Source organism: Gobius niger (genome assembly GCF_951799975.1).
Source record: "Gobius niger genome assembly, chromosome: 22".
NCBI classification, from domain to species: domain Eukaryota; kingdom Metazoa; phylum Chordata; class Actinopteri; order Gobiiformes; family Gobiidae; genus Gobius; species Gobius niger.
In genome coordinates, this window is record NC_136873.1 from 8,966,756 (window position 1) to 8,988,469 (window position 21,714).

General features: G+C 36.5%; 2 protein-coding genes across 2 annotated transcripts in view; one reads left to right on the plus strand and one right to left on the minus strand.

The window, feature by feature from the left end:
• Window positions 1-2,237: 2,237 nt before the first annotated feature.
• On the plus strand, window positions 2,238-16,079 carry slc31a1 (solute carrier family 31 member 1; the record flags this gene model as incomplete). Its single annotated transcript, XM_079581006.1, has 5 exons — window positions 2,238-2,381; window positions 2,455-2,527; window positions 6,676-6,844; window positions 6,930-6,984; window positions 15,722-16,079. The coding sequence occupies 5 exons, from the start codon at window positions 2,238-2,240 to the stop codon at window positions 15,866-15,868; spliced, it is 588 nt and encodes a 195-aa protein (XP_079437132.1). The 3' UTR covers window positions 15,869-16,079.
• Window positions 16,080-21,128: 5,049 nt separating this feature from the next.
• wdr36 (WD repeat domain 36) overlaps window positions 21,129-21,714 on the minus strand; it is a 37,260-nt gene continuing 36,674 nt past the window's right edge. Inside the window, exon 18 of the mRNA XM_079581050.1 lies at window positions 21,129-21,330. Coding sequence (XP_079437176.1) covers window positions 21,181-21,330 — 150 coding nt within the window. The 3' untranslated portion in view covers window positions 21,129-21,180. The remainder of the gene's footprint in view (window positions 21,331-21,714) is intronic.

Below are 21,714 nucleotides of genomic sequence, written 5' to 3' on the forward strand. Positions count from 1 at the left end.
TTTTATCATTTTTTATCATATTTTTATCAATTTTTTGTCACTTTTTTATCATTTTTTTGTCATATTTTTATCATTTTTTTATCATATTTTTATCATTTTTTTATCATATTTTTATCAATTTTTTGTCACTTTTTTATCATTTTTTTGTGATATTTTTATCATTTTTTTATCATATTTTTATTATTTTTTTATCATATTTTTATCATATTTTTATCATATTTTTATCATTTTTTTATCATTTTTTTAATCATATTTTTATCAATTTTTTGTCACTTTTTTATCATTTTTTTGTCATATTTTTATCATATTTTTATCATTTTTTTGTCATATTTTTATCATATTTTTATCATATTTTTATCATTTTTTTGTCACTTTTTTATAATTTTTTCGTCACTTTTTTATCATTTTTTTATCATATTTTTATCAATTTTTTGTCATATTTTTATCATTTTTTTGTCACTTTTTTATAATTTTTTCGTCACTTTTTTATCATTTTTTTGTCATATTTTTATCATTTTTTTTATCATATTTTTATCATTTTTTTGTCATATTTTTATCAATTTTTTGTCATATTTTTATCATTTTTTTGTCACTTTTTTATAATTTTTTCGTCACTTTTTTATCATTTTTTTGTCATATTTTTATCAATTTTTTGTCACTTTTTTATCATTTTTTTTCATATTTTTATCTTTTTTTTTTTCATTTTTTTATCATTTTTTTTTATTTTTTTATCATTTTTTTGTCACTTTTTTATCATTTTTTTATCATATTTTTATCATTTTTTTATCATATTTTTATCATTTTTTATCATTTTTTTAATCATTTTTTTATCATTTTTTTGTCACTTTTTTATCATTTTTTTATCATATTTTTATCATTTTTTTATCATTTTTTTAATCATTTTTTTATCATTATTTTGTCACTTTTTTATCATCAAAAATTGTTTTTCTATTTTTTCCCCCCCGACTGTAACGACTGTAGGGACTGTAGAGGTGGAGATTGTAGAGGTGGAGGTTGTAGAGGTGGAGATTGTAGAGGTGGAGATTGTAGAGGTGGAGATTGTAGAGCTGGACATAGTAGAGATGATGTTGAGCCGAGTTCCTGAGGAGGTAAAATTCACTGAGATCCAAAAAAGCATCAAAACACAGACGATCGAAAACGACAGAAAAAGCGCATGAGTTCTGTAGTTCTTAGCTTTCAAATGCAGCTCTGGCTTAACTTCTTTTCATGTGTGGATTGTCTGGTTGGTGACGGTGTTATGGGTTAGATGTGATGATCTGAGTCTGTGGTGCAGCACCGCGAGTGTCCAGCAGGGGCAGCACGGAGCCCTCGAAGTGACATCAGACAAATGAAAAATGTGGGGGGTGAAAAAAAACTCCCGCCTGAACCGAGAGGAGCTTTGTCCTCACGTCAGCAGATTTTTTTCAATCATTTTTTTTTGACTATTCGACTCATTTATGTCACTTTTTAGTCACATTTGTGTCATTTTTTCATCAATTTTTCATCAAATTTTTGTCACTTTTTTTTGCCATTTTTTTTTATTTTTTCGTCTATTTTTAATTAAAAAATTGTCATTTTTTCATCAATTTTTCATCATTAATTTTTCGTACATTTTTTGTATTTTTTTTTGGTCATTTTTTGTGACAATTTTGCCACTATTTCATCAATTTTTTGTCACTTTTTGGTCAAATTTTTGCATTTTTTTGTATTTTTTTGTCAATTTTTCATCCAATTTTTGTCACTTTTTTTTGTCATTTTTTTGTATTTTTTTGTGTGTTTTATTGTCATTTTTTGTGACCATTTTGCCACTTTTTCAGCCATTTTTCATCACTTTTTTGACACTTTTTTTTGCAATTTTTTAATCATTTTTTTTTTTTTTTAATCAATTTTTTAGCACATTTTTGTCATTTTTTTGACAATTTTTTTGTGATTTTTCGTTGAATTATTATTTTTTTTTGTCATTTTTTGTGACATTTTTGTCACTTTTTCATCAATTTTTCGTCACTTTTTTGTCACTTTTTCGTCTCAGTTTTGTTGCTTTTTCTCACCTTTCTTCCAGAAGCTTTTGGATTGGGGTAAAGCCAGACTGGAGAAACTGTGCTCGGTTCAGGCGGGAGTTAAGGGTTAACTATGTTGGGGGAACGTGATGATCGTCTTGTCTGTCACTTCCAGGCCTCTGTAGCTGCAGTACCGCGCGTGTCCAGCAGGATTCTGACTCTGTTTTTCTTCTTTCAGACATGAACCACATGGACCACATGAACCACAGCGGCCACGCCCACCACGCCATGACCGCGCCCCCCAGCCACACCACGCACGGCGGGCACGGGGGCGGGACCGGAGGCGGGGCCGGAGGCGGGCACGAGGGCCACATGGGCGGGATGGTACGAGCCGGGGGGGGCGGGACCACGACCGGACCGGGCTGTAAATCCTCCAATAACATTCGTGTGTTTCCAGGTCATGACCTTTTACTTCGGGGTCACGAACGTGGAGCTGCTGTTCTCAGGGCTGGTCATCAACTCTGCCGGCGGTGAGTCACGGGTTCTACTCCTGACAGGGGACAGGGGGAGGAGTCACGGGTTCCACTCCTGACAGGGGGAGGAGTCACGGGTTCCACTCCTGACAGGGGACAGGGGGAGGGTCGGTACAGGGAGAAGTATTGTACATTTTTGTCATTTTTTCATCATTTTTTTGTATTTTTTTTGTCAAATTTTTTGCACATTTTTTAATCAATTTTATCAAATTTTTTGTCAATTTTTAATCAATTTTTTGTCAATTTTTAGTCATTTTTTAATCAATTTTATCAAATTTTTTGTAAATTTTTTGTCAATTTTTTGTCATTTTTTAATCAATTTTTTGTCATTTTTTAATCAATTTTTTGTCATTTTTTAATCAATTTTTAATCAATTTTTTGTCATTTTTTAACCAAATTTTTGTCATTTTTTAATCAAATTTTTGTCATTTTTTAATCAATTTTTTGTCATTTTTTAATCAAATTTTTGTTAATTTTTTATCAAATTTTTGTCAAATTTTTGTCATTTTTTTTCTTCCATTTTTTGTCACATTTTTGTCACAGAAGGAAAGTCTCAGTACAGGAACAGGGGGAGGAGTCACGGGTTCTACTCCTGACAGGGGACAGGGGGAGGAGTCACGGGTTCTACTCCTGACAGAGGACAGGGGGAGGAGTCACGGGTTCCACTCCTGACGGGGGAACAGGGGGAGGAGTCACGGGTTCTACTCCTGACAGAGGAACAGGGGGAGGAGTCACGGGTTCTACTCCTGACAGGGGGAGGAGTCACGGGTTTCACTCCTGACAGGGGGAGGAGTCACGGGTTTCACTCCTGACAGGGGGAGGAGTCACGGGTTCTACTCCTGCCAGAGGAACAGGGGGAGGAGTCACGGGTTCTACTCCTGACAGAGGAACAGGGGGAGGAGTCACGGGTTCCACTCCTGACAGGGGACAGGGGGAGGAGTCACGGGTTCTACTCCTGACAGGGGGAGGAGTCACGGGTTCCACTCCTGACAGAGGACAGGGGGAGGAGTCACGGGTTCTACTCCTGACAGAGGAACAGGGGGAGGAGTCACGGGTTCCACTCCTGACAGGGGGAGGAGTCACGGGTTCCACTCCTGACAGAGGACAGGGGGAGGAGTCACGGGTTCTACTCCTGACAGGGGGAGGAGTCACGGGTTCTACTCCTGACAGGGAACAGGGGGAGGAGTCACGGGTTCTACTCCTGACAGGGAACAGGGGGAGGAGTCACGGGTTCTACTCCTGACAGGGAACAGGGGGAGGAGTCACGGGTTCTACTCCTGACAGAGGAACAGGGGGAGGAGTCACGGGTTCTACTCCTGACAGAGGAACAGGGGGAGGAGTCACGGGTTCTACTCCTGACAGAGTAACAGGGGGAGGAGTCACGGGTTCTACTCCTGACAGAGGAACAGGGGGAGGAGTCACGGGTTCTACTCCTGACAGAGGAACAGGGGGAGGAGTCACGGGTTCTACTCCTGACAGGGGAACAGGGGGAGGAGTCACGGGTTCTACTCCTGACAGAGGAACAGGGGGAGGAGTCACGGGTTCTACTCCTGACAGGGGACAGGAGGAGTCACGGGTTCTACTCCTGACAGGGGACAGGAGGAGTCACGGGTTCTACTCCTGACAGAGGAACAGGGGGAGGAGTCACGGGTTCTACTCCTGACAGAGTAACAGGGGGAGGAGTCACGGGTTCTACTCCTGACAGAGGACAAGGGGAGGAGTCACGGGTTCTACTCCTGACAGGGGACAGGAGGAGTCACGGGTTCTACTCCTGACAGAGGAACAGGGGGAGGAGTCACGGGTTCTACTCCTGACAGAGTAACAGGGGGAGGGGTCACGGGTTCTACTCCTGACAGAGGACAAGGGGAGGAGTCACGGGTTCTACTCCTGACAGGGGACGGGGGGAGGAGTCACGGGTTCTACTCCTGACAGAGGAACAGGGGGAGGAGTCACGGGTTCTACTCCTGACAGAGGACAGGGGGAGGAGTCACGGGTTCCACTCCTGACAGGGGACGGGGGGAGGAGTCACGGGTTCCACTCCTGACGGGGGACAGGGGGAGGAGTCACGGGTTTTACTCCTGACAGAGGACAGGGGGAGGAGTCACGGGTTCTACTCCTGACAGGGGGAGGAGTCACGGGTTCTACTCCTGACAGGGGACAGGAGGAGTCACGGGTTCCACTCCTGACAGAGGACAGGGGGAGGAGTCACGGGTTCTACTCCTGACAGGGGGAGGAGTCACGGGTTCTACTCCTGACAGGGGACAGGAGGAGTCACGGGTTCCACTCCTGACAGAGGACAGGGGGAGGAGTCACGGGTTCTACTCCTGACAGAGGAACAGGGGGAGGAGTCACGGGTTACACTCCTGACAGAGGACAGGGGGAGGAGTCACGGGTTCCACTCCTGACAGGGGACAGGGGGAGGAGTCACGGGTTCTACTCCTGACAGAGGAACAGGGGGAGGAGTCACGGGTTCCACTCCTGACAGAGGAACAGGGGGAGGAGTCACGGGTTCCACTCCTGACAGGGGGAGGAGTCACGGGTTCTACTCCTGACAGAGGAACAGGGGGAGGAGTCACGGGTTTTACTCCTGCCAGGGGAACAGGGGGAGGAGTCACGGGTTCCACTCCTGACGGGGAACAGGGGGAGGAGTCACGGGTTCCACTCCTGACAGGGAACAGGGGGAGGAGTCACGGGTTCCACTCCTGACGGGGAACAGGGGGAGGAGTCACGGGTTCCACTCCTGACAGGGAACAGGGGGAGGAGTCACGGGTTCCACTCCTGACAGAGGACAGGGGGAGGAGTCACGGGTTCCACTCCTGACAGGGGGAGGAGTCACGGGTTCCACTCCTGACAGGGGACAGGGGGAGGAGTCACGGGTTCTACTCCTGACAGAGGAACAGGGGGAGGAGTCACGGGTTACACTCCTGACAGAGGACAGGGGGAGGAGTCACGGGTTCCACTCCTGACAGGGGGAGGAGTCACGGGTTCCACTCCTGACAGGGAACAGGGGGAGGAGTCACGGGTTCCACTCCTGACAGGGAACAGGGGGAGGAGTCACGGGTTACACTCCTGACAGAGGACAGGGGGAGGAGTCACGGGTTCTACTCCTGACAGAGGACAGGGGGAGGAGTCACGGGTTCCACTCCTGACAGGGGGAGGAGTCACGGGTTCCACTCCTGACAGAGGACAGGGGGAGGAGTCACGGGTTCCACTCCTGACAGAGGACAGGGGGAGGAGTCACGGGTTCCACTCCTGACAGGGGGAGGAGTCACGGGTTCCACTCCTGACAGAGGACAGGGGGAGGGTCGAAACAGAGGGGGGAGTATCGTACATTTTTGTCATTTTTTCATCATTTTTTTTTATTTTTTTTGTCAAATTTTTTGTCATTTTTTAATCAATTTTATCAAATTTTTTGTCAATTTTTTGTCAATTTTTTGTCATTTTTTTATCAATTTTATCAAATTTTTTGTCAATTTTTTGTCAATTTTTTGTCATTTTTTAATCAATTTTATCAAATTTTTTGTCAATTTTTTGTCAATTTTTTGTCATTTTTTAATCAAATTTTTGTCATTTTTTAATCAATGTTTAACCAAATTTTTGTCATTTTTTAATCAATTTTTAATCAATTTTTTGTCATATTTTAAATCAATTTTTTAGTCATTTTTTAATCATTTTTTAGTCATTTTTTTATCAATTTTTTGTCAATTTTTTGTCAATTTTTTGTCAATTTTTAATCAATTTTTAATCAATTTTTTGTCATTTTTTAATCAAATTTTTTGTCATTTTTTAATCAATTTTCTGTCATTTTTTTGTCTTTTTTTAATCCATTTTTTGTCATTTTTTAATCAATTTTTTGTCATTTTTTTGTCATTTTTTAATCAAATTTTTTGTCATTTTTTAATCAATTTTTTGTCATTTTTTTGTCATTTTTTAATCAAATTTTTTGTCATTTTTTAATCAATTTTCTGTCATTTTTTTGTCTTTTTTTAATCAATTTTTTGTCATTTTTTATCACATTTTTGTCACGGGGGAAAGTCTCGGTACAGGGAGAAAGTCTCCCTGGTATCAGTGTTTTCCGCCGTTGTCCGTATCGTCAGGTGTCACGTTTCCCTAACCCCGCCCCCTGTGTCCCTGTGGCCAATCAGAGATGGTGCTGGCCTGCCTGGGCGTGTTCCTATTGGCCGCCCTGTACGAGGGGCTGAAGATCGGCCGTGAGTTCCTCCTGAGGCGGAGCCAGGTCAACGTGCGCTACAACTCCATGCCCCTCCCAGGAAGTGACGGCACGGTCGTCATGGAGACGCACAAGACCGTCGGGTGAGTGGGCGGAGTTTAGAGAGGAGGTGGGCGGAGTCTGTGACGCGGGCAGATTGTTCTGAGCAAAGTGTTTCATCTGTTTCAGGCAGAGGATGCTAAGCCCCGCCCACTTCCTGCAGACCCTCCTGCACGTGCTCCAGGTAAGCCCCGCCCACTTGTCACTGAAGGAAAAACTCGTTCACGTGACATCACAACATTCTAAAGAGCCATAGTTTAACATGGAGGCGGAGCAACTGACGGTAACTATGGTAACGGTGGTAACTGACAAAATGCATGTATTTATGCCTTTGTTTTTTGGGTCATGTCTCAGTCATTACTGGAGGAATCTACATGAAACAAAAACTGTCACAAAGTTCATCGTCTCCTCTGTCGGCTCATATGAACTAATGTACAATTATTATCTCTGAAAAATGTCAAAAAGTGGTGACAATATGTGAAAACATGACCATGATGTTGTCCAATAGAAAAGACTTTCAGACAAAAAAATAATATCACAGGTTTGTGAATCCGATCACGATCTAACTCTGAAGAGGAAAAACATTTGTTTTTTTTCGTTTTGGAGATTTCTTCCAAAAACCGCATTTCTCCCATAGAGCTGTATTGGCCCCGCCCTCCATCTGACATTATGACATCATCACATTCTAAATCGTGAACGCCGCCTATTAAACTATATCATTAAACTATATCATTAAACTATATCATTAAACTATATTATTAAACTATATTATTAAACTATATTATTAAACTATATCATTAAACTATATTATTAAACTATATTATTAAACTATATCATTGAACTATATCATTAAACTACATCATTAAACTATATTATTAAACTATTATTAAACTATATTATTAAACTATATTATTAAACTATATCATTAAACTATATTATTAAACTATATTATTAAACTATATTATTAAACTATATTATTAAACTATATCATTAAACTATATTATTAAACTATATTATTAAACTATATTATTAAACTATATTATTAAACTATATCATTAAACTATATTATTAAACTATATTATTAAACTATATCATTAAACTATATCATTAAACTATATCATTAAACTATATCATTGAACTATATCATTAAACTATATCATTAAACTATATTATTAAACTATATCATTAAACTATATCATTAAACTATATCATTAAACTATATCATTAAACTATATTATTAAACTATATTATTAAACTATATCATTAAACTATATTATTAAACTATATCATTAAACTATATCATTAAACTATATCATTAAACTATATCATTAAACTATATCATTAAACTATATTATTAAACTATATCATTGAACTATATTATTAAACTATATCATTAAACTATATTATTAAACTATATTAAACTATATCATTAAACTATATTATTAAACTATATTATTAAACTATATTATTAAACTATATCATTAAACTATATTAAACTATATCATTAAACTATATTAAACTATATCATTAAAGTATATCATTAAAGTATATCATTAAACTATATCATTAAACTATATTAAACTATATCATTAAAGTATATCATTAAAGTATATTAAACTATATCATTAAACTATATCTGTAATGGCTTATGGATGTATTTTGAAAAGACTGCTTCCGGTACCACGGCAATTTCCTGTTAGGGAAGGAAGTGTTTAAATATCATGGCGGGTGGGAAACTTGTATGGTCATGGCACGGCCTAGCGCCTAGCTGAAAGGGGAAAAAAGGTACAGTTTCATTTATCTTTTATCCATGTATTGTTATGAAAATTGTACTAATTTACGGTATGTATTTTTAGCTCTTACGGTGGCGATGTGCTAATGGTTAATAAAAAAAAGGAAAACGGCACAACCCACTTGTACGCTTGTCTGTCAGCTGGGAGCTATAGTAAGAGCTTTACCGAACATTTGGTGATGGATTCCGGGACCATGGAGCTGGTTGGGACCGACGAGCATGAGTCAACGATTGCGAGGTGTCGGGTGTGGACCGGGAGTCACGTTGGACGGTCAGGCTGTGAACGGGGCGCTCGTTTGGAGCCTCGAAAACAGCAACGGCGACAGCGGTAAAAATTAACTTCACGGAAGTAAGCCAAGCCTATGGACATTGTGAGTACACGCAGCACTTTATATCATCGCAGCAGTGCCTTAAACGCCAGTAAGAAGAACGGAGCGGCCACGGATAACTTTTGCAACTTTACATCACTGTTTTGTCATCAAAATTGACCAAAGCTTTTAATACAGAGCAAACTTTGATAAAATGGAGTCAGGGGGAAATTATGATATTGAACAAAGGGACATTTGTGATCAAATAGAAGATGCACAAAAATGTGAAGATCTGCTGCTTTCCCTTTATAATAAATGGAAATTGAACATAAGAGAGTCTCGGAACAAATTAAAGACACACCTGTCTGAAGAAGAGATTTGGAAACTTATTGAAGTGTTAAAGCAAAGCAATAAGGACGTGATTGATCTCTTTGATGAAATGTGTAAAATAATCACTCCATCACTTGATATAAAGAGACGAGTGGAGGCATTTAAGGCAGTCAATAATGAAATACTGTCTATTGCTTACAACAGAGCTGTGGATGATCAGTTTGATGAAGATGCTGAGAAGACCAGGATGCATGAACTGTTGTTTTGTGAATATGCACATTCCATTTATGGTTCCGAGGCCTCTATATCTAATCAATCCGATTGCAATTCTGCAGACTTCCTAGCTGTAAAAAGGGTTGAAGCTGCTGCTGAGTTGGCTGTAAAAAGGGCAAACTATGACTTGATGCTTGAGGAAGAAAGGCAAAAGATTGTTATAAGACAATTAGAAGAAAACCAAAGAAAAGAACTTGATGAACAGAAATATGCCCTGGAAAGGCTAAAGGCAACAAGGGAGCTCCGTGTAGCGGAAGTAAGGTTGACATGTTTAAATGAAGAAATCAAAGGCAGCGCTAGTGGATGTCCTGGGAATGGACCATCACTCTCTTCAAATTCGGCTGCGGCCCCAGATATACCAGGTTCTCACAGTGCAACAACTACCCATCTTCCATGGGAACAGGCTACGGCAACCGCCTCCACTTTCAGACCGCCATCTTTTATAACAATTAAGGCTCCGGCTTTACCTACATCTAACTCTGGCGAGCAATCCTGTGCGTCTGCATCAACTCCTACGGGCCCTTCTACTCTTGCTGATTTTTCTTCCCTGGCTCAAAGATTGCAGGACAACATTTCATTAAGTCGACTCCCTGTACCTGAGCCCTTTGTTTTTACGGGCTGTCCTATTCAGTTTATAGAGTGGAAAGCCGCATTTACGACACTTATCAGTCAAAGAACAATAGATCCCACAGAGAAACTATATTATTTGAGAAAATACGTTGGTGGATCTGCCAAACAAGTCTTGGATGGAACATTCTTCCGCAGTGACAGTGAGGCCTTCTCAGATGCTTGGACCAAATTAAATCGCAGGTATGGCCATCCATTTACGATTCAAAGGGCCTTCAGAGAAAGAATAAAATGGTGGCCAAGGATCCATGGGAATGATGCTGAAGGACTGAGAAGTTATGCGGATTTTCTAACCACAATTCTTGAGGCAATGCCTTATGTTACAGGACTGGACATATTAAATGATTGCGAGCAAAATAAAAACTTAATATCTAAATTACCTGATTGGGTTATAGTAAGCTGGAATAGACTAGTGACTCAGAGCTTAAGGCAGAAAAACACCTTTCCAATGTTCAAAGAGTTTGTGTCTTTTATTAGTCTTGAGGCTGACATTGCCTGCAATCCAATAACATCTCTTTATGCACTTCAGCCCAGGAAAATAACAAGCAATACCCTGTCAACGCTAACCTCTCCACTGAAGAAGCCCTTAATGTCCCCAAAATTATCTAGGCCCTGTTGTCTCTTTTGTAATGAAGAATTTCACCAAATATTCGTATGTACTAAATTTAAGGAATTATCTATTAATGAACGGCGTGCATACATCAAGGAAAAGTATTTATGTTTTGGTTGTCTAGGAGAGGGACATGGGGTCAAGGATTGTAGACGACGTCTTCTGTGTGGGGACTGTGGCCTCAGGCACCCTACTGTTTTGCATAATGAACATTTTGTTAAAGACTTTGTGATCCCTGATCCGGAGGACATCACATAACTTGTTGTTTTAAAAAAAAAAAAAAAAAAGGGAAAAAAATGTGTAGAAGTGGAAACGAGTGTGATTTTGGTAACCTTTTTTAATATTCAGAATTGTAACTAAATGTATCAGTAATCACTCGTTTTTGTATTACTCGTGATTGCGGGGAGTGTAATGGCTTATGGATGTATTTTGAAAAGACTGCTTCCGGTACCACGGCAATTTCCTGTTAGGGAAGGAAGTGTTTAAATATCATGGCGGGTGGGAAACTTGTATGGTCATGGCACGGCCTAGCGCCTAGCTGAAAGGGGAAAAAAGGTACAGTTTCATTTATCTTTTATCCATGTATTGTTATGAAAATTGTACTAATTTACGGTATGTATTTTTAGCTCTTACGGTGGCGATGTGCTAATGGTTAATAAAAAAAGGAAAATGGCACAACCCACTTGTACGCTTGTCTGTCAGCTGGGAGCTATAATATCATTAAACTATATTATTAAACTATATTATTAAACTATATCATTAAACTATATTATTAAACTATATCATTAAACTATATCATTAAAGTATATCATTAAACTATATTATTAAACTATATCATTAAACTATATCATTAAACTATATCATTAAAGTATATTAAACTATATCATTAAAGTATATCATTAAACTATATTATTAAACTATATCATTAAACTATATCATTAAACTATATCATTAACCCCTTAACGCCTGAACTAATTTCCCATTATATAAAAAAATTTATTATCAGTGTTTTTGCTTTCAAGCTGATGCTAAATTAAGTGGAGATTGTAAATTTTTATGTCGCACATAGTATAGATATAGTTTTAGGTATGTTGCCAATCGGCAACAACAGGCATAAGTGCAATTTTGGGTATGTTGTAATTCGGCAACAACAGGCAAAAGTTGTAAATGTATGAAAATGACAAAATGTATTTATTCACAATTATTACAAATGTAAATGCACTATAAGATACACTGAACACTTGTGTATTCAGGTTAGGATATTAGAACAGTAAACAGAGCTAACGCTTTTCACTAAATTCTTGCAAAGTGTTGATTTTGAGCAGCTGATGTCGTCCTGCAGCAGCAGCTCTGGTAACAGGAAGGGCATCAGGATGTTCAGTAACATCTTCATTACTGCTGTTCCTGTCATCAGTGCCTTCCCTGCTGCTGCTGCTTTCATCACCTGATGTAGGGAGGAGAAAAAAAAGCACTTTATAAAGGTGCAGACAATTTATCTACAAAATATCTACAATTTTTATGACTAATTATCAGATTTTGCTCCCTTTCCTGAGGTTTTATAATACATTGTACATCAGATACCTCTATGTACCATTACTTATTTGCAAATTATATTATAATTGCACATTATTTTCGGACGTGGAACTCTTGTTTGTGGTCCAGTAGGTCCACCTTGTGGTCGCTTTGCAAACAACACCAACGGTTTCATTTTGTTCTGTGTAAAAAAAGGGCTAACTTTTTTTTTTATATCTTTGTATGTTATTGTTACAATGATTATAGAATTTCACTAAAATGGCATGTTCTAAAAAACGTTTTAGCACTGTAATACATCTAAATACTACTAAAATGCGGTCACTGTGGCCACCAGATGGAGCTACTGCAGTTTTCCTTTATGGCCTGATGTTGCCGATTGGCAACGTACCTAAATCTTCAAATAACAAAAAAAAAATCCATCACACGAAGTTCATTCCATTCAATAATCTAAAGATGGAAACAAGGAGCTGCTGCATAATTTTATTTTAGCACAACTCAATTTACATTTGAAGATTTCATCAAAGTTGCTGCCTCGATTTGCAGAAATGCTATTTCCGCTAAATAGCTACCATGACCCGCTTGTGGTTCCTTCTCTGACCGGTCCTACGAGAAACTAGTGCTTGCAAAACGTTCCTAGGTACGGCCTGGATGTGCGCAAACAGGTATCAAGGGAAAACGTGCGTTATTTTAGCCACAGTCTGGCAAGAAGAGGTATGTTGCCGATTTACGCCAATAGGCGTTAAGGGGTTAAAGTATATCATTAAAGTATATCATTAAACTATATTATTAAACTATATTATTAAACTATATTATTAAACTATATCATTAAACTATATTATTAAACTATATCATTAAACTATATTATTAAACTATATCATTAAACTATATTATTAAACTATATCATTAAACTATATTAAACTATATCATTAAACTATATTATTAAACTATATCATTAAACTATATTAAACTATATCATTAAACTATATTATTAAACTATATCATTAAACTATATTATTAAACTATATCATTAAACTATATTATTAAACTATATCATTAAACTATATTATTAAACTATATCATTAAACTATATCATTAAACTATATTATTAAACTATATTATTAAACTATATCATTAAACTATATTATTAAACTATATCATTAAACTATATCATTAAACTATATCATTAAACTATATCATTAAACTATATTATTAAACTATATTATTAAACTATATCATTAAACTATATCATTAAACTATATCATTAAACTATATTATTAAACTATATTATTAAACTATATCATTAAACTATATTATTAAACTATATCATTAAACTATATTATTAAACTATATTATTAAACTATATCATTAAACTATATCATTAAACTATATTATTAAACTATATTATTAAACTATATCATTAAACTATATCATTAAACTATATCATTAAACTATATTATTAAACTATATTATTAAACTATATCATTAAACTATATTATTAAACTATATCATTAAACTATATCATTAAACTATATTATTAAACTATATCATTAAACTATATCATTAAACTATATCATTAAACTATATTATTAAACTATATCATTAAACTATATTAAACTATATCATTAAACTATATTAAACTATATCATTAGACTAGTATCATTAAACTATATCATTAAACTATATTATTAAACTATATCATTAGACTAGTATCATTAAACTATATCATTAAACTATATTATTAAACTATATCATTAAACTATATTATTAAACTATATCATTAAACTTTATCATTAAACTATATCATTAAACTATATTATTAAACTATATTATTAAACTATATCATTAAACTATATTATTAAACTATATCATTAAACTATATCATTAAACTAATGCATGAGTAATGTTAAAGTCTGCTGTGTGTATATATAAGCATGTATAAATATATATACACACATGTATACATAAAGTGTATTAAAGTTTATTAAAGCGTATTAAACTTCACAGCGTCAGCAGAAGCTCCGTTGATTTGATGGGATTTCATTATTTCCTGAGTCTGACTTTCAACTTACCCAGAGATTCACCACCTCCTCCTCCACCTGCATCTTCAGCTAAGCTAGGCTAGCTCTTAGCCTAGCTGCTACTAGCCTAGCAAAACGTTGGGAACTATTTGTGGCGGAAGTCATTAAATCAACCTTTGACCTTCATAAAAGCGTACGAAGTTTATGTTGTGTGAGTTCAGTTGGAAACTTAACTTACTTAAACTGAAGGATCTGATCAGTTATTTCACCACAATAATGATGTTTATAGCTAAAAATGATCTATTTCCAGCCAGTGTTCAGGAGGACGGGGACAGATTAAGGGTCACATGGATTTCAAACCTCCAGTTCTCTGATCCACCAGGAGGAGTTTCTTGCTGTTCGCGACGTAAAACTATGGAAGAGCTCGAATGTGTCACTCAAGAAATGCACCACAGTTTAAATCTATAAAAACATGGTCTTCACAAACTATAGAGCTGGATGTTCATTATTAACACAGAAAGTCTGAGACCAGCACGGTGCCAGGCTGTTTACACGGAGGATGGGCGGGCCACTTACAAGCCACTTAACCTCTTAACCCCCGCCTGAACCGAGAGCATTTTCTCCAGTTCAGCTTTACCCAAATCCTGTAGGCCAGTGTAACGCCTCATTTGAAAGACCTACAAAACTCATCTGAATGGATCTTTTTCCTCACATCATCAGATTTTGTTCCCATCTATTTTTGGGGCGGGGGTTTTCAACTCATTTTGTAACTTTTTTGTCATGTTTTAGTCATTTTTTAGTCATTTTTTTTTGTCATTTTTTGTCATTTTTTGTCATATTTTTATCATATTTTTGTCACATTTTTTGTCATATTTTTTCCATTTTTTTTCATTTTTTGTCACATTTTTTTTTCATTTTTTTTTTCATTTTTTTTTCAATTTTTTTCATTTTTTGTCATTTTTTGTTATTTTTTGTCATTTTTTTGTCACATTTTTTCATTTTTTTTTATTTAAACAACAATTCAAACAATCAGTAACATTATTGTGGCTGTATTTCTATGGCCGTGATGTGTTTATGTGGAAAGACATTCATAGTTTGTAAAACAATTGTTGTAAATATTGAGTTGTTGTAAAAGAAGAACAATATGAAATTCTTTTGCTCCTGTAAAAACATCAAGTAGAAAAAGGGGGCGGGACTAAATAAGGTCACACTTCAACCCACTCCTTTTGGAACAGTTGCTGTATTGGCGTCCATTACTTGTATTATCATTGTTTTTAAATTGTTCGAAATCAACTAAACTAAAAAAACAAAATGGCCGTAGAATAAGTGGATAATGTACAGGGCGACTGTCGGTGCTTATTTTCCCGATAATGACCAGCGTTCTGTACATGATCCCTTACTTAATGTGTGTTACTGCTCCTGTGCTGCAGGTGGTGCTGAGCTACGTCCTGATGCTCGTCTTCATGACGTATAACGGGTTCCTGTGCATCGCCGTGGCGCTGGGAGCCGGCGCCGGGTACTTCCTGTTCAGCTGGAAAAAGGCCATCGTGGTGGACATCACGGAGCACTGTCACTGACCCTCGTCTGAGCCTCGTCTGAGCCTCGTCTCAGCCTCGTCTCAGCCTCGTCTCAGCCTCGTCTCAGCCTCGTCTCAGCCTCGTCTCAGCCTCGTCTCACCCTCGTCTCACCCATAACTGACCATTAAGTTTACTCTAGATTAACCAGAAGAATCACGGCCACATTTAGGCCCAAATCACTTTAGCAGGACCTGACAGGGCCGGGTCTAAGGGGGGCCTTCCTGTAGCCCCGCCTTCCTGTAGCCCCGCCTTCCTGTAGCCCCGCCCCCTGCACCGTAATCAAACTTTACGCCACAAGTGCCGCCGGTTTCGTCCCGGAGTTTCCCGTTTCTGGACCCGTTTTTTCTGATTCGCTCGTGATTTAGTCGTTCGTTTGTGATTGTTTTTCTTTCTCGGGCCTTTAAATAAATGTCTTACGGCGCTTCTTCGTCCAATCAGAGCGCAGGCCCCGCCTCCCGGAGCTGCTGATTGGCCGCTGCTGTTTTAAATCCTGTGCCAAAAAAAAGGGAAACGTGTCAGAGTAAAAAAAAAAAGCCTCTCTCTGCCTTTTCATCGTTTTTCATTGGCCGAGGCCGGGAGAGGGGGCGGGGCTCGGGGCTGTGTTTGGACCAATGAGGAGCAGGGACGGGTCGTTACTGTCTGTGGAAGTCGTTTAAATGTTAAATGTCAAATGCTGGAATAATGAAGAAATGATCAATAAAGGATTTAAATCACATGACCTGTGTGTGTTTATATATCTACATAAACTGAGGCGTAACCGTGGCAACCGTCTCTGTCGTTACTTGCTCTCCTTTAGAACTCTAGAACCTCTGAACTCCCGCCTGAACCCAGAGCGTTTCCTCCAGTTCAGCTTTACCCAAATCCTGTCGGCCAGAGTGACGCCTCATCTGAAAGACCTACAAAACTAAATGGATCTTTTTCCTCACACACATTTCTTTTCCATCATTTTTTGGGGGTTTTCAACTCATTTTGGAACTTTTTTGTCAAATAGTATTTTTTTTCGTCACATTTTCATCATTTTTTGTAACATTTTTTGTCCTTTTTTTGGGACATTTTTGCCACTTTTTAATATTTTTTTCGTCATTTTTTGTAAATGTTTTGTAAAAAAATTTCTCCTTTTTTTTTTACATTTTTGCCACTTTTGCATATTTTTTGGGTCATTTTTTTTGTAATTTTTTGTTAAAAAAAGTGTAATTTTTTTGTCATTTTTTGGTCTTATTTTGGTCATTTTTTGTAATTCTTTTTGTCCTTTTTTTTTTACATTTTAGCCACTTTTTAATATTTTTTGTGAATTTTTTGTGAATTTTTTGTAAAAACATTTGTAAAAATGTTTGTCCTTTGTTGACATTTTTGCCACTTTTTCATCTGTTTTCATTCATTTTTTTTGTAATTTTTGGTAAATTTTTTTGTCTATTTTTCGTCATTTTTTTGTAATTTTTTTGGTTATTTTTTGTAATTTTTTTTGTCCTTTTTTTGACATTTTTGCCACTTTTTCATATTTTTTTCATTATTTTTTCATTATTTTTTTTTGTCACTTTCTGTATTTTTTTTTGTCTTTTTTGTCACATTTCCATCCTTGTTTTCGTCTCAGTTTTGTCGCTATTTTCTCCCCTTTTTCCCAGAAGCTTTTGGATTGGGGTAAAGCCAAACTGGAGAAAATGTGCTCGGTTCAGGCGGGAGTTAAGGGGTTAAATAAAGTAGGCCAGGTTCTCCAGGTTCTCTCTGTGCTTTGTCAGGTCAGCTGTGGACGTCACTGAAGCAGAACTGATCAAACCGTACGTCTCGCCCAGTGTTTTTTTATTCATAATGACCTTTAAAATGATTCAAAGTAAATATGGGCCTTTGTTGCTCAACTTCTGTCTGTTTGAAACAAGTCAAACATCTGGGCAAAGATTCCATCACGAGGCTCTCCTGATCCATAAGAAACGGATCTGTTTTCTCCTGTAGCCTCTGACTGTGAGGGAGCGGCTCCTCTGACTGTGAGGGAGCGGCTCCTCTGACTGTGAGGGAGCGGCTCCTCTGACTGTGAGGGAGCGGCTCCTCTGACTGTGAGGGAGCGGCTCCTCTGACTGTGAGGGAGCGGCTCCTCTGACTGTGAGGGAGCGGCTCCTCTGACTGTGAGGGAGCGGCTCCTCTGACTGTGAGGGAGCGGCTCCTGATCACTGCTCTTAACACCCGCCTCCTCTTTGGACATTATATAGACCTGTGTAACACCTCATTTGAAAGCTAAGACCCACAAAACTGATCTTTTTTCCTCACGTTGTTGCTGTGTTGTCTCACCTTTTTATGTTTTGCTTTTTTGTTGATTTTTTGTTGAATTACCATTTTTTCATCATTTTTTCTTAATTTTTTTGTCAATTTTTCGTAATTTTTCCGTCATTTTTTTCGTCCATTTTTTGTCCGATTTTTGTTGAATTTTTGTAACTTTTTTGTAATTTTTTTTGTCAAATAGTATTTTTTGTTCGTCACTTTTTGTCACATGTTCATCATTTTTTCATAATTTTTTGTAATTTTTTTGTGACATTTTTGGTCAATTTCTTGTAAATTTTTTTGTCCTTTTTTTGTCACATTTTTGTTGAATTTTTGTAATTTTTTTGTAATTTTTTTTTGTCAAATAGTATTTTTTGTTCGTCACTTTTTGTCACATGTTCATCATTTTTTCATCATTTTTTTGTCAATTTTTTGTCAATATTTTTTTTTTTTTGCCACTTTTTAAATCATTTTTCAAAACTGTTTTCATAATTTGTTCGTCATTTTTTTGTAATTTTTTTGTGAAATTTTTGCCACTTTTTCATAATTTTTTCAAATTTTTTTTGTCAATTTTTCGTCATTTTTTGGCCAATTTCTTGTAAATTTTTTTGTCACATTTTTGTTGATTTTTGTTGAATTTTTGTCACATTTTTGTTGAATTTTGTTGAATTTTTGTCACATGTTTGTTGTGTTTCATCCTTGTTTTCTCTTGTTTTGTTTTTTGTGGCTGTTTTGGTGCTTTTTGATTTGGGTAAAACTGGATCCGTTCAGGTGGGAGTTAAGAGGTTGAATAATTGAATCTGACTCAGGACAAAGGCTGCAGGTGCTCCTCCTGCTGGCCTGAGGCTGTACTGCTGCTTCAGTCTGTGGGAGCAGAGTTTCCCTGAAGTCACGTGACCAGAGGCAGCTCGGCCAATCAGAGGCCGGGGTTCGTGCAGCTGCTCAGTCTGTGTCTGAACAGGTTTTATCACCGAGTTAAAAACAGAAAAGCTTTATTTAAACTGGAAACAAACACATTTATGGATAAAAATACACAAAACTTAAATCAGTCGCTCCTCTTTACATCCTGGTCTTTAAACATCAACTCCTACTGTTCTACAAAGCGTTACTGAGCAGAAACATGAGCCAGACATGAACCTGCTGCTGTAAAAGTCACTGAAATCACCACATCCGGGCTAAATGCTAACGGCTAACGGCTAACAGCTACGCTAACTCCAGCAGAACCGACGTTAGTAAATATATGAACATAAAAGGACAATTTACATCTTTGTTCTGAGCCAGAACAGTCACAGCAGCAAAGGATTGAACTGAGCCGGGCTGATCATTCTGGGTTAGAGTCTGTTTGTCATTAAAGTAAATATTAGCATTTTTTCATCATTTTTTCATCATTTTTTCGTCATTTTTTCATCATTTTTTCTTCATTTTTTCATCATTTTTTCTTCATTTTTTCGTCGTTTTTTCGTCGTTTTTTCATCGTTTTTTCATCATTTTTTCATCGTTTTTTTCATCATTTTTTCGTAATTTTTTCGTAATTTTTTCGTCGTTTTTTCGTCTTTTTTTCATCTTTTTTTCGTCGTTTTTTCGTCATTTTTTCATCATTTTTTCGTCGTTTTTTCGTCGTTTTTTCATCATTTTTTCATCAATTTTTCGTCAATTTTTTCATCATTTTTTCGTCATTTTTTCATCTTTTTTTCATCTTTTTTTCATCTTTTTTTCGTCATTTTTTCGTCATTTTTTCATCATTTTTTCATCATTTTTTCATCATTTTTTCGTCATTTTTTTGTCATTTTTTCGTCATTTTTTCATCATTTTTTCATCGTTTTTTCGTCATTTTTTCGTCATTTTTTCATCATTTTTTCATCATTTTTTCATCAATTTTTCGTCAATTGTTCGTCATTTTTTCGTCATTTTTTCATAATTTTTTCATCAATTTTTCGTCAATTTTTCGTCAATTTTTCGTCAATTTTTCATCGTTTTTTCATCGTTTTTTCGTCATTTTTTCGTCATTTTTTCGTCATTTTTTCATCATTTTTTCATCGTTTTTTCGTCATTTTTTCGTCATTTTTTCATCATTTTTTCATCATTTTTTCGTCAATTTTTCGTCATTTTTTCGTCAATTTTTCATCATTTTTTCATCGTTTTTTCGTCAATTTTTCGTCATTTTTTCGTCGTTTTTTCGTCATTTTTTCATCAATTTTTCGTCAATTTTTCGTCAATTTTTTCATCATTTTTTCATCATTTTTTTGTCATTTTTTCGTCGTTTTTTCATCTTTTTTTCGTCATTTTTTCATCATTTTTTCATCATTTTTTTGTCGTTTTTTCCGTCATTTTTTCATCATTTTTTCATCATTTTTTCATCATTTTTTCAATATTTTTTGTCATTTTTTCGTCAATTTTTCATCATTTTTTCATCGTTTTTTCGTCAATTTTTCGTCATTTTTTCGTCGTTTTTTCGTCATTTTTTCATCAATTTTTCGTCAATTTTTCGTCAATTTTTTCATCATTTTTTCATCATTTTTTTGTCATTTTTTCATCATTTTTTCATCTTTTTTTCGTCATTTTTTCATCATTTTTTCATCATTTTTTCATCATTTTTTTCATCATTTTTTCAATATTTTTTCATCATTTTTTTGTCGTTTTTTCCGTCATTTTTTCATCATTTTTTCATCATTTTTTCAATATTTTTTCGTCATTTTTTCATCATTTTTTCATCGTTTTTTCATCGTTTTTTCGTCATTTTTCGTAAATTTTTCGTCAATTTCTTGTACATTTTTTTGCCACTTTATCATTTTTTCATAATTTTTTTGTCAATTTAATCGAGAAAAATGACCCCAAAAGTATCGGTATCGCATCGATTCCAAAAACTGTGGTATCGCCCGTCCCTGGCAGCAGGTCAAAGGTCAAAGAGTCTGAGACAGAAGTCGGTTTAGAAACAGAATTCAATACAAACGATTTTCTCCAAAACTCTTTTATTAAACAAAATGACCAAACATATATAAATGCGTGTATATACGTATATGTGTATATATATATATATGTGTATATGTGAGGCCGTGGCGCCGCTACAGCAGGGCGCTCTTGGCGTACGACAGCAGGCACAGCGATTGGTCGAACGAGGCGCGGAGCTCCGCCCACGCGCGCTCCAGGTGAGACGAGAGGCGGAGCAGCGTCTCCATGGCGACGGGGTCACGTGACACGGCCCGCAGGTGAGTCTGGGAACAAGGACGCCACAGGTGAGGTCACAGTGGGGTATGTAAATGAGGGGTATGTAAATGAGGGGTATGTAAATGAGGGGTATGTAAATGATGGGGTATGTAAATGAAGCTCTTTGATTAGGGTAAAGCCAAACTGGATCCGTTCACGTGGAAGTTAAGAGGTTAAAGAGAAAAGTTGAATAATTGAAAAGAATTTTGTTGATTTTTTGTTGATTTTTTTTTATTTTTTTTTGTTGATTTTTTGTTGATTTTTTTTGTTGATTTTTCATTTTTGTTGAATTTTTGTCACATTTTTGTTGAAGTTTTGTCACATTTTTGTTGATTTTTTGTTGATTTTTTGTTGATTTTTTGTTGATTTTTTGTCACATTTTTGTTGATTTT